The following is a 13,603-nucleotide window of genomic DNA, read 5'->3' as shown; positions in this document are numbered from 1 at the left end:
TAAAACATACCAAAATTTAATAGAACACTGAATGTGTTTAACCTTTTAGGTTACTGGTTAGTAATTCAAACACTGACAAATTTGAAAAAAATACTGCTGTTGCTGACTATGTCTTATTTATTTTAATTATTTGTTCCAACCCTCCATTTATTTGGATTTTATTATGACAGTGTAACTGGCTGTAAATGCTAATCATTAGTAATGAATGTTTTTTTATATATTAGATCTTGTAGCAAATGGTGCAGCTGGAAAGAAATAACAAGGACAAATGTCCCAGCAATTTGACCCTGAAAAACTGGAGACATTTTACTGGGCCACCAAAAACAGGTCAGAAGCTCCCACAACATACTCCCACAATTACAATTACACAATTTCAAGCAACGACACCTAGAATTCTACCCTGGAATCAGTGAAGGAAAAATTTGAATCAACATATCAAAGGATCCCGAGTAGTTCAGTCAGTCAATCATCTACTGTCTGGAGTATTTCAGCTCCTAGTAGTAGGTTTTGTATTTTATTGCTAAATGATTACAGCCCATGTGCCATGTGGCTGTGAAGAAAAGCTACACGAGTTGCCATATAATCATCTTTAGAAATCAAAGCCTGTGGAGAACACAAAAAGGTTGACGCTGGCAAAATTGGCTAAACAATACAAGCTGTGAGTAATGGAGAGTCAGTTACACTAGGCAGTCACCTCCTGGCTTCATTTGACTGTTGACCCAGTCTGAACAAGTTGTCAGATAAACAAAAAAAACTCAACTTTATAAGCATACAAGAACTGAAGAATGAAAACAATAGTATACAAATTTAAGAAGTTATATTAATGGAATTTCAGTTCAGGGATTTTCTATACTCTTTTCTTCCCAAAACATTTGAATTCCTACTGGAAATTTGAAGGGAACAGTTAATCCTAGTGACTTAGTTGTGAGGCATTTTCCTACCTCTACAATACTAGCAGTTTTCTAAAAAAAAAATCAATAGCTTCTGAAGAGTTGCTGGTAAGTTTCTGGCAAATTCTTGACAGAAGACTTCCACTTTCCCCCAGTTCCATCCATTTTATAAACTCCCAACTTCTCCATTGGTACATAGAAAAAAAATGATACTGAGCTAGGCACTATTAATTTAAATACAAGCAGGTTTTTAAATATTAGCACTATTGTGTGGTCCTAAAGATAGATCAGACGTATGTTCCAAAAATTTAACCAGTGTCAGTTCATCACAGTGAGAGAAACCTTCCCCTATGTTTAAATTGTATTATATGTTGGGAAATAACATAAAATTGTGAAATGGCTGGGTGGGAAAGAGTTAATCATATGGCCAGCTTTGCTGACGTTTTTGCTGCATTTAGAAACTTGCTGCAGCATTGTAGATTAGTGTCAAAGGACACCGTGGGAAATTCTGCATTGTCTTCAGCATTTCCCCTCACAAAGTCAGTTGGGTTGTGCGGAGCAATTGCAAAACAACACTCAAACGTTGAGAAAGCAGTTTTAACTTGCATCTGAAATCCATAATGTTATGACTATAAATATTATTTACATTAATATGAATGTTAAATTAGAAAGCTAAAACATACTGCTAAAATATTTACCTTAATCATTGATTCACGTAATGTACTGAAACAAACTGATTTTGAGTAGGAAACCTGAAGGTTTCCTCCCTCCCTCCCCTCTCCCCCCAACCCTCCAGAACAAAAGTATGCATTTATCTTCTTCCATATTGGATAAGTAATACAAGTTCATGAAACATCTGGATTAACATAGAGATGGGTTAATATAGCTAGCTTTACTAAAGTTTATTGAAGTCAAAAGTTCATACTTTTGCTCTGAAAGATCCCCTTCAGGTTTCTCAGTCAAAGAACAGTTTTTGTCAGTTCATCAGTGCAAATGGACATTAAGGATCACTGCTCTGCAAGTAATTGCTTTTTGATGCAGATCAAATGTTTATCAGTTTAAAATACAATCAAGAATAATCTGAACCTTCATATAACTGCAAAATATACTCTGTTTAAAATTATCCTTTTCTCATTGGATAGGGCCTGAACAGCTAATGTTTATTTAACTAGATCAGATTTCAAATGCCTTCCAATAATAGAAGTATATGCAGCTATTACTCACAATTAAACTTTAAATCATAAAAGGCAGAAATTAAGTTAAACTGAAGACGACTTTTGACAATAGGTTATTATTGCTACAAAACAATGGTTAGCAGTACTTCAGCCATTTCTTTTTATACCTGCCATAACAACAACAGTGAAGACCATTTTACCATTTACCAGTAACATTGGAGTACATTGTTTCTAATCTTTCTGGAATGTAACATAATCCACCTACACTATCTAACCCACGTTAATCCTATCAGAAGGAGCACTGATTTTGCAACCCGGTGCACAGTTTGTATAGAATCAATATTCCATCAAGGAAGTTTAAATATCTACTGTCAAATTGTCCAGTTCGTCGACTTCCATCAGTCACAATGAAATTCGGGCAAGTACGTCACTGACTTCCACAAGCCCAGTGTTGTTTCTTGTACATCTTGAATAAAGCAATGTATTTCTTTTCAAGTTTTATTTCTGCTGAACACACGCTCCCCTCTAAGTGTGAGATGTTGTAGCTGGTACTGCAGTACCTCAGTGTCTGCTGGCTCCTTAATGTTCATTTTATCCAGGTTTAGGTAATCCAAGGATTTTGACTGGGCCCTCTTACCCTTAATGAGGCAAAGTGGCAAAGGGCCACGCAGGCATCTGTTGGGTTCAAAGGACAATGACTTGACGGTTCGTTCCCCTGAACTTGGCATTCGCCGGCGTCTTCTCCCATTTGCAGCTGGGATCTCATATGGCTGATAGTATCGATTCTTGGTTCTGTACACTCGGGAACTTCTAGTCAATCCTACATCCTGCTGCTTGGTATGCTGGCTGGGCAAAGCTTCTGCTGCACCTGCCTCACTGCCTGACCATCTTTGAGCCAACTTTAAAAGTTCCCCACCAGTGGTAAAGCCAACTAAGTAGTTGGTGTCCATGTGAAGAATCTGATAGCCAGACACAGTCCGCTTGACTGGAGAGCATGGTGTGCTGGAGCTACGAGGTTTCTCTGGCTCTGTTTTACCCGGAGAGTTCACTTCTACAGCAGGTGCAGCGAGGACAGGCATGGCTGCCCTGGAAATACCACTGAGGTCCACCTCCATTCTGAAATTGTCAGCTGTTAAACTAAAGTACAACATAACACTGATTACAATACTAACAGAAAACAAGTACAGCATTTACACAAGGTTAAAAATTGGGCTCTGAAGACACGACTGTACTTCTTAGCAAGACCATAAATGTTTAATCAATAACTTGGTAAACTTCAGCTCTTTGCTGCCTTGCCTGCTACTTAATCTCTTTAAAAGGCCGAGCAGTATTTAAACAGGTGGCTGAGCACTAGAGTACAAACTCAATGTCACAGGCATAATGGAGCAAATCTATCACAACAGAATATCTGATTCTGCAGGCAATCTTGATTTAACTATGTTTAAAGAAGTAGGACCGGTAGCAGTGCAATCAACTTTCCAAGCATTTATCTAACTTATATGATTCGAATAGTCTATGATGCGAAAATTCAAGCAAACTGTGGGTGTGCTTAAGCTGCTCACGGAGTGCTTAAGCTGGCCCTTCAGTCTCAATAACAGGGCTGTCAATCTGGACAGTTTGGATAAACATTTCATTAAAAATTATTCAAATGGTCATGCAACAACTACAAATAGCAGTTTATTCCTTTGTTTCAAGCCTAGTTAGTATATAGTACTTTAAAGTGACAAAAAATAAGCCATAGGTTTTGTTTCTGTCATTATTGTGTCTGTGTCTGTGTCTTTTTTTGCAGGTGGTTAGCTAATTCTACTGTCCATAGCAAAATAGAGATGGATGAAACTGAATTTGTAAGTGTGAGCATGTGTCTACGTAACAGAAGCCGGGCAATGTGAGTCTAACCCATATTTAAATGGGAAGGAAAGGCGGATGGCACCAGAGCAACTGTAGTAAGGGACAATGGTTTGAAGACATGTAGTCAGGTGAATAATTGTTTTCAATAACAGTACAACAATACTTATAATAATTTTAAGAACACAATATCCCCAAAATTGTTCAGCTGTTCAAACGAACTCTCGACATAAACTGGGTGGGGGTCACATATGCATCCACAAACCACCAAAGGCCCTCTCATGGTAGCCACTCTCCCTGACCCACCAACGTCAGAAAGGTCAGTGGTGAAGCACGTGGTCAGTGGTTTCTTGATGGGCACGAAGCATAAAAGCCAGGGACACTCCCCCGCAAATTTTCCGTACCAACATACAGGACAAAAGATGGCCATTCTGCCTACTGTGTCTGTACCAACTATTTGCTAGGGGAAATCCAAAATTAATCCCACTGTTCTGCTGTCTCTCCATTGCCTTGTATCCTCTTCTGCTTTAAATATTTATCAAATTTTCTCTCAAAAGATGCAATGGTCATTGCCTCAACCATACCGTGTGGAAAAGCATTCCAAGCTCCAAAAACCATCTGTGTAAAGAAATAAAATTGCTGGACTATAACTTGGTGTTGTAAAATTGTTTACAAGAAATATCTCGTGAGCTCTCTTTTCAGTCTCTCAGTGACAATTTTAAATTAATGAACCCTTTGTCAGTGACTCCCAAACTAGAGAATAGGCTTTCCTTATTCACTGATCAAAACCTTTCATAATTTAAAAAAATAACTCCAAAATCTCCTGTGTCTTCTTTCTCCAATCGAAATAGGAGAGTCTTGAGATACTGGACCTAATAGCTATAGTTTCCCATCCCAGGCATCAACCTGGTGTAGCTACACTGTACGCTCACCACACCTTTAATGTCCGATCTATAGGGCGCACCCAAAACTGCGCACACTACTCTAACTGTGGCTTAACCAGTGTTTTAAATAAATTCATCATTACTTCTTTTACTCTTGAACTCTATTCTCCTAAATGTAAAATTCTACTAGCCTTTTTTAAAAAAAATAGCTTTGTTTACCTGCAAAGTCAAGAAATTATGTATTTGAACCCTTAGCTCTCTGTTCATCCACACATCATTCAATGTCTTTCCATTTTGTGTATACGCCCATTCCATGTTTTTCTCTCAAAATGTATTACCTCACACTGATCCACAACGAATTGCATCTACCACCTGTCTTTCTACTGTGCTAAATTGTCTATGTTTGCCTGAAATTTTTTACAGTTCTCTTCACCGTTAGCTTAACCTCCCACTAGTATGCCATCAGCAGCTTTTGAGACTGTGTTCCCTAGATCCAAATTCAAATCATCTGTGTATACGAAGAACAAAAATGGACCCCTAGGGTACCACTTCCAATTCTTCTCCAATCCGACCAATTTACCTTCTTTGTTTTCTGTCCATCAAACAACTTTCTATCCATGGGGCTACATTTCCTTTCATATCATACAGCTGAATTTTTCTTATCATACACATTATTGAATGCCTTCTGAAATTCCATATACACTACATAGTGCATTACCTTTATCCAATTGGTTACTTCTTCAAAAAACTCTTAAATTTGTCAAACACTACTTGCTGCCTGTCCTCAATTAACTCATGCATTTCTAAATGATTATTAATTTGATCTCAAATTATGGGTTCCAAGAGTTTTCCCACAATTGACACTAGAGAGACTGGTCTAGACTTACCTGGTGTTTTCTTCGCTCCCTTCTTGAACATGGGTGTTGGACTGGCTACTCTCCAGTTCCATGGCATAATTCACTTATTTGAGGATTGAAAATTGTGACCAGAGCCTCTGCTATCTCCTGTCTGACTTCTTTTCAACACAGCTATGATAGCCAAGGGGGCTACTGTACACAAGTCAGAGGTCAAATCCCACCATGGCAAGTTGTGAAACTGAATCCAATAAAAATCTGGTAATTTGTAAATTGGCACCAGAAAAATGGCCATGAAATTTGCCGAATTGTTATAAAAACCCAACTGGTTCACTAATGAGCTTCAGGGATGGGAACCTGTGACTCTAATCCCACAATATGGACATGATTTTAAATGAAAAAAAACAGGTGGGTTGGGGGGCAATAAAACAGTTTTAATTCTAAAACCCGCCCACTTCCGGTTTTCACGGAGGCAGGATGAGGGATGAGCGACCAACCCGCTCTCAGGAGGCGGGTCGGTCAGTAAAAGCTTTTAAGGAGGCTACGGGCCTCCATTTTTAACAGATCTTTTGCTTTTAATCCCTGAGGGCCGGGATTCCCGGGCCTTCCACTTCACACCACGTGAGGGGAAGTGAGAAGGCCCGAAATTGTAGCTAAGTGCCTTTATTGCACAGCTTATGGGCCATGAGGAGCAGGAGTGCTTCCACAAAGCCCAACAAACCTACCTGCAGCAACCCCACCCGATCTCCGACCTCCCCCCACCCCAACGCACGATCTCCGACCTCCCCCACAACACACGATCTCCGACCTCCCCCCCCCCACACGATCTCCGACCTCCCCCCCCCCACAACGCATGATCTCCGACCTCCCCCCGCCCCCCAACAACGCACGATCTCCGACCTCCCCCCCCACCCCACAACGCACGATCTCCGACCTCCCCCCCAACCCACAACGCACGATCTCCGACCTCCCCCCCCCCCCCCCCCCCAACAACGCACGATCTCCGACCTCCCCCCCACCCCACAACGCACGATCTCCGACCTCCCCCCCAACCCACAACGCACGATCTCCGACCTCCCCCCCCACCCCACAACGCACGATCTCCGACCTCCCCCCCAACCCACAACGCACGATCTCCGACCTCCCTCCCCCCCCCCCAACAACGCACGATCTCCGACCTCCCTCCCCCCCCCCCAACAACGCACGATCTCCGACCTCCCCCCCCCCCCCACAACGCACGATCTCCGACCTCCCCCCCCACAACGCACGATCTCCGACCTCCCCCCCCACAACGCATGATCTCCGTCCTCCTCCCCCCCAACACACGATCTCCGTCCTCCTCCCCCCCATCACACGATCTCCGTCCTCCTCCCCCCCCACCCGATCTCCGACCTCCCCCCACCCCCCCACCACAACGCACGATCTCCGACCTCCCCCACAACGCACGATCTCCGACCTCCCCCCCCCACAACGCACGATCTCCGACCTCCCCCCCCCACAACGCACGATCTCCGACCTCCCCCCCCCCCCACAATGCACGATCTCCGACCTCCCCCCCACCCCACAACGCACGATCTCCGACCTCCCCCCCCCCCCACAACGCACGATCTCCGACCTCCCCCCCCCACAACGCACGATCTCCGACCTCCCCCCCCCCACAACGCACGATCTCCGACCTCCCCCCCCCCACAACGCACGATCTCCGACCTCCCCCCCCCCCCCCAACGCACGATCTCCGACCTCCCCCCCCCCCCCCACAACGCACGATCTCCGACCTCCCCCCCCCCCCCCCAACGCACGATCTCCGACCTCCCCCCCCCCCCCACAACGCACGATCTCCGACCTCCCCCCCCCCCCACAACGCACGATCTCCGACCTCCCCCCCCCCCCCACAACGCACGATCTCCGACCTCCCCCCCCCCCCCCCCACAACGCACGATCTCCGACCTCCCCCCCCCCCCCACAACGCACGATCTCCGACCTCCCCCCCCCCCCCCACAACGCACGATCTCCGACCTCCCCCCCCCCCACAACGCACGATCTCCGACCTCCCCCCCACCCCACAACGCACGATCTCCGACCTCCCCCCCCCCCCCCCCACAACGCACGATCTCCGACCTCCCCCCCCCCACAACGCACGATCTCCGACCTCCCCCCCACAACGCACGATCTCCGACCTCCCCCCCCACAACGCACGATCTCCGACCTCCCCCCCCACAACGCACGATCTCCGACCTCCCCCCCCACAACGCACGATCTCCGACCTCCCCCCCCACAACGCACGATCTCCGACCTCCCCCCCCCCCCAACGCATGATCTCCGTCCTCCTCCCCTCAACACACGATCTCCGTCCTCCTCCCCCCCAACACACGATCTCCGTCCTCCTCCCCCCCAACACACGATCTCCGTCCTCCTCCCCCCCAACACACGATCTCCGTCCTCCTCCCCCCCAACACACGATCTCCGTCCTCCTCCCCCCCAACACACGATCTCCGTCCTCCTCCCCCCCAACACACGATCTCCGTCCTCCTCCCCCCCAACACACGATCTCCGTCCTCCTCCCCCCCAACACACGATCTCCGTCCTCCTCCCCCCCAACACACGATCTCCGTCCTCCTCCCCCCCAACACACGATCTCCGTCCTCCTCCCCCCCAACACACGATCTCCGTCCTCCTCCCCCCCCCAACGCATGATCTCCGTCCTCCTCCCCCCCCATCACACGATCTCTGTCCTCCTCCCCCCCCACACCATCTCCGATCCCTGATAACCCCCCCGATGACTGAGCCCGCTGATCGCCAAGATGACTGAGCCCCCACAATGACCGACCACCCTGATGACACCCCCCCCCATGACCAAGCTCCCCCCCGCCCCACCGAAGACCACTCCTCATCTAACACTTACCTGATCACGTTCTCTTCCTTCCTCTTCTCCCGTCCAACTGAGGAAAGCCTGTCAATCAGGCTGGCCTGTCAGGCGGGAAATGTACAAAAATAAAATAAGACACATCCTTACGTCAAAATCGTAAGGAAGTGCATGAAACCCATACTTCCGAGTTTCTCATCAGGAATTGCACCCCTCCCCACAATAAAATCATGCCCTATATGGTTGACTCTTGACACACTTAGAGCAACTAGGCATGAGCAATAAATACTGCCTTGCCAGTGTTGTTCACATCCCACGAACAAATTTTTAAAAGTATAGAGTGTATACGGTCAGGGCCCAGTGACTCACTCACTGAGTTATGTCCCTCTTTTTCAGAACAATTCCTTTTCTACATTTATCTTTAACAAGTGGCCCAGATCCTCCTCCAGTACACCTACATTCTCACTTTCACCATCATTTGTGAAATAAATACAATGCAAAATACATTACCTTCATATTCCAAAAGCAGACTCCCTCCTTCATCCCTGAGTGATTCAATCCTCTTAATTCTATTTGTCGATGTACCCCCTTTTCATCTTATAGGAATATATTTATTTTGTACATTATGCATCTGACATTAGATTTCCCACTGCTGATCTTTTTGCTAACTTTTCAGCCCAATTAATTTGGGGCAGAACCCCTTTCATCTCACTGAACTTTGCTTTTTCTAATCCGGCACCTTTGTCTTTGACTCTTCATTATCCTTTTCTATTCTTACATGGAGCCTATCTATGATATGTACACTATTTCCCAATTATTCTCCAACACCTACATCAGGTATTTGCCCCACTTTATTTCCCAGAATTAGCTCAAGCAATGCTTCTTTCATTATTGGCTTGGAAATATACTGATCTAGAAATCAGTCCTTGATGCATTCAAAAATGCATTCCCACTTTGACCACATGCATTACTTTTATTCCTGTCTATCTTGGGATACTTAAAATCACCTATTGTCCTGTTGTTCTTCTGTGTCTTTCTGAACTGTCATCTGAACCTCTGCTTCAGTTTCTATAGTTTTATTAATCCTGCTCTGTCTCTCTTGTTTCTGACCTAGACTTTCCTCTATCACATTAGTTTAAATCTCCCTCGACTTCTCTATTTACCCTCTCCACAAAACAATAGTGCCTTTTCGATTCAGTTGACGGCTATCCCTTCCGTATAGCCTTCCCAAACCCCCAAAATTTGAACCCTTCCCTCCTGCACCAGCCCTAAAGCCACATGTTCACCTTCCTAATCTTACTCCCCTTAACCTATCCAGCACATGGCATTGGAAGCAATCCAGAGATTACCACCTTTGAGATTTTGTTTTTCATCCTTGAACTCCTGCAAGACCTCAAATGCATTTGGATCTGTGTCATTGGTTACAGCATGGACCATGATGTTTGACTACTCGCTCTTCCTTTCCATCTATTCCATAATGTTCTTCACCCTCGCAACATGGCATTTGGGACTCCCGGTCACAAATGTAAATACAGAATCACACACCGGTACCATTTTCCTAATCTTGTAGGCTACCTGAATCTCACCCCCTCAATTAGTTCCTTATTTCATGGTGTGCACTGTTGCTTAGGACCATCCGCCTCTGAGTCACTATCATTGTTCACCTCAAGTATTAAGTATCTATTGGGCAGTTCCAGTAACTCAGGGTTTCCGTGCAACAAAGTCCTGTCTCCCTCTGGTGCCCCTGCAGATGAAAACTCACTCCTGTCTTTCTAACCTATCACTGTCTAGCACTGCCTCCTCATTGACCACGTTCTGCAGAGTATGATTAAGAAACCGCTCATCCTCACTGATGCTGTGGAATGTGGGCAGTTGCTGCTTGAACACCAGAATGCTCTGCTCCAGACACTCATTTTCTCACACTTGGTGCACAGAATTACATAGATTTACACATAAATCAAACATAGAAACTGGCCATTTGGCCCAATCAATACTCATGGAATAGCAGTCCTAATCCCAGGTGCCCATCCTGTTCCCATATGTCTTTATTCTCCTTTCATTCAACCACTTATCTAACCTATTCTTAAATGTTGATGTGGTCTCTGCTTCAATCACTAACACTGGTGGTGCATTCCACAGCCTCACACCCCTCTGTGTAAAAGAAAAGTCTCCTACTATTTGTCCTAAATCTCTTACATTTAATCTTATATTCATTTCCCCACATTCTAGACCCCTCAATCACTAGAAACAATATTTCTACCTACTCTGTCACATGCCTTTGTAATTTTAAACACCTCTATCAAATCAATCATTAATTTACCCTGTCCTAACAAAAACAGCCCCAATTTTTCAAGTCATTCTTCATATATCTATTTCCTCATACCAGGCAGCATCCTAGTGATTCTGCACTGTGCCCTTTCAATTGACTCAAGATCCTTCCTATAGTGTGGAGCCCAAAATTGTGCATAGTACTCCAACTGTGGTCTCACTAAGGTTTTATATAGACTTCACTATCACATTTGGACTGTTATATGCTATAGTTCTTGTCATAAAACCTAGTACTCGATTAGCTATTTTTATATCGCCGGATCCACTTGAGATGCTGATTTTAATGTTTTGTGAACCCGGACTCCGTCACCCAGCTTTCCTCCAGAAAATGTCCTGCCCTTGGATACACCTAGGATCCATGGCGATCCACCAATCACTCCATGCACATCATGAGGACTCCCCTCACTGTCGTTCCTTTGTGTCTAACTCTAAGAATGTAGATAATATGTTAGTCTAGAACACCCACAAACACCAAACTCTCAGAAGAATCAAACTCCTCTCATTCATTTCACACAGGTATTCGTTTTAGGGGAATAAATCCCATTCAGTGGCACCTCAAGGCTGAGCTTTCACTAGGACTGAGCTCCTGCCGAGGCTAAACTCCATTCTTCTGGCCTCACACACTCCAGTAGCTTCTCAGAGCTCAAGACAGAAGGAACGGTTTTGTCATTATGGAAGTTATCAGCACCATTGTGTCCACATTCCATTCTATTAAACAATTCTGCACAAATAACCATGAAGGAAACTTTCTTGTAGATCTGTACAGTTTAAATGTAAGTTGATGAACCAAATTAACAATGAATCTAGCAAAGAACTATTATTTAACCCTTTTATGGCCATGGAATAATTTCAGCACCAAACTTATTCACGTTTATGTAACAATGCGATGATATTATAAAACATTGATTATTCTTTACTGTTCTATGATTTTATTACATAACATTCAGTAATAGAAATTCAAACACTACATTTTGGAGATGGAAATCAGGAAAAATGGTAGTGCAAAACATCAAAGGCAAAAGAAAAGCTATTCTTGCTAAATTTCTCCCAAAAAATTATTATGACTTTTTCAAGGATAAAAGAATTGGAATGCACTATTTTTTAACATGGGAAAGAAACAAACCTCTTAATATAGAGTGCAATGTTGTCAAATGTGTAGTTAACAGGTCGGGTCCACAGATGCTCACTAAAAGGGACAAGTGATGTATCTGACCTTTAAATTAATAATACACACACATATAAATACATATATCTTTGAATAATAGCTTGCTTGAAAATAAATTTTACATTACTATCAGCTACCGGGTATTATGTTGTACTTTTTCACGATCAATTTCCACTTATTACGCTTCCACTGCATTTTATTTATAGCATTATTACGCGTCATATTCATGATGTCACGCATCAACGTATCCAACAGGTTAGGAAAGCAGTAGTGTAAAATACACCATTTATTTTTCACTTCCGGCTCTTCTCTTAAATTAACAATCACGAATTCTAGCTGTAACGAGTGTTTAGAAATAGGAGACAGCTGTAATCGTTGTAGAAGGTTTACAATAACGTGGGGCTGCCCCAATAAATTCAATAGCATTCAAGTCTGGGTCAATGAGGAAACGCTGCTTGTTTTATTGCTCATTATAAGTACACTGTTCCATTGCAAGATTTGATCGGAATTTATACATAGAAAGGGGTTTCAAGTATAATTGTAATCCCGATTAGGTTCGTTTAAGTATTATGGTGTGGATAATTATGTATAAAAATATAGAATCAAAATAAACGATGTTGGAATAAATAATTTCAAGCAATTTCAGTCTCCATGGCCAAAGATTACCGACAGAGACTCCGCCCAGAAAGATCTGAATCTGCAAATGCTGACCTACAATATTCTTCTGTGTTCCCAAGATCAGAGCGTTCAGTCATCATACTCCAGCATCCCCAACCCTCCCCTGCCTTTTCCCCCCCCCCAATGACCCAACCTAGACTAAGGCTGAACATACCTACAGGCATCCAGAACAGAAGCTGGTCAATTTCTTAATCGATTTCAACCCGCTCCCATTTCTTTTGATGAGAATTGGAGACATTTGAAAAAAAAATCTATAACATCAAGCATCAATTCGTTTTCTTTTTAAAAAAGAGGGCTGGGCTGGGTAAGCAAAAATAAACCAACCTGATTCCTAATTGCTGAGCTATCGCTCGGATGCCGGTCCTACTCCCGAACCGGTGACCGCGAAAATGCTGTAATCAGGAAGGGAAGAGAAAGCAGGTTGAATTCAGTTGTGGCAGTGGAGAGCTCCCGGATCTGTCACATGATTCTGATGTAAAAGACATGGCAGCGCCTAGGCATTGCAATCTGTTAGTAATGGATTAAACAGGAAGACCGCACCAACACGTGGGGTTTAGGACGATTTTAATATTTTTGGAAATATTTAATGAGGAGGCAGTTTCTAATCACACCCAGTTACTTGTAATTAGAATTACAATATACTGTTGCAAGGCTGTAGCCATAAATTTCAAACGAATCCATTTTGTGTTACAGTGTTGTAGATTATATCCTAGGTACCCCCTCTTTCCTTGCCCTCCAGACACGTATGTTTTGGGAGAATAAATTAAGGATACATAAAGCTGAAATGTGAAATAATATATTTCAACTGGGACCCAATAATTTATAATTGGAAACCATGAGCGAGGAATAGCCAGCGCAATGAGTGGGTTGTAGATTGTACACATCCCAGGGCTCCGTGCCATGTATTCTGTTTATAACACA

General features: G+C 43.9%; 1 protein-coding gene across 3 annotated transcripts; it reads right to left on the bottom strand.

Annotated features, from left to right (window-relative positions):
• Positions 1 to 1,678: 1,678 nt before the first annotated feature.
• macir (macrophage immunometabolism regulator) lies at positions 1,679 to 13,140 on the bottom strand. Of its 3 annotated transcripts, none has more exons than XM_067982916.1 (3): positions 13,007 to 13,140; positions 8,551 to 8,615; positions 1,679 to 3,202 (listed from the first exon to the last, which is right to left on the bottom strand). In XM_067982916.1, the coding sequence occupies exon 3, from the start codon at positions 3,178 to 3,180 to the stop codon at positions 2,557 to 2,559; it is 624 nt and encodes a 207-aa protein (XP_067839017.1). In that variant the 5' UTR covers positions 3,181 to 3,202; positions 8,551 to 8,615; positions 13,007 to 13,140; the 3' UTR covers positions 1,679 to 2,556. The 3 variants fall into 3 exon arrangements, with proteins under 3 accessions (XP_067839017.1, XP_067839018.1, XP_067839016.1); XM_067982917.1 differs by lacking the exon at positions 13,007 to 13,140 and adding an exon at positions 11,963 to 12,044; XM_067982915.1 differs by lacking the exon at positions 8,551 to 8,615.
• Positions 13,141 to 13,603: the final 463 nt, after the last annotated feature.

Source organism: Heptranchias perlo, chromosome 4 (genome assembly GCF_035084215.1).
Source record: "Heptranchias perlo isolate sHepPer1 chromosome 4, sHepPer1.hap1, whole genome shotgun sequence".
In the NCBI taxonomy this organism is placed as follows: Eukaryota; Metazoa; Chordata; class Chondrichthyes; order Hexanchiformes; family Hexanchidae; genus Heptranchias; species Heptranchias perlo.
This window is presented reverse-complemented; position numbering and strand designations above follow the sequence as displayed.

Bases quoted from the DNA above. Each gene is read 5' to 3' on its own strand.
- macir (XM_067982916.1), bottom strand. From the start codon at position 3,180: ATGGAGGTGGACCTCAGTGGTATTTCCAGGGCAGCCATGCCTGTCCTC.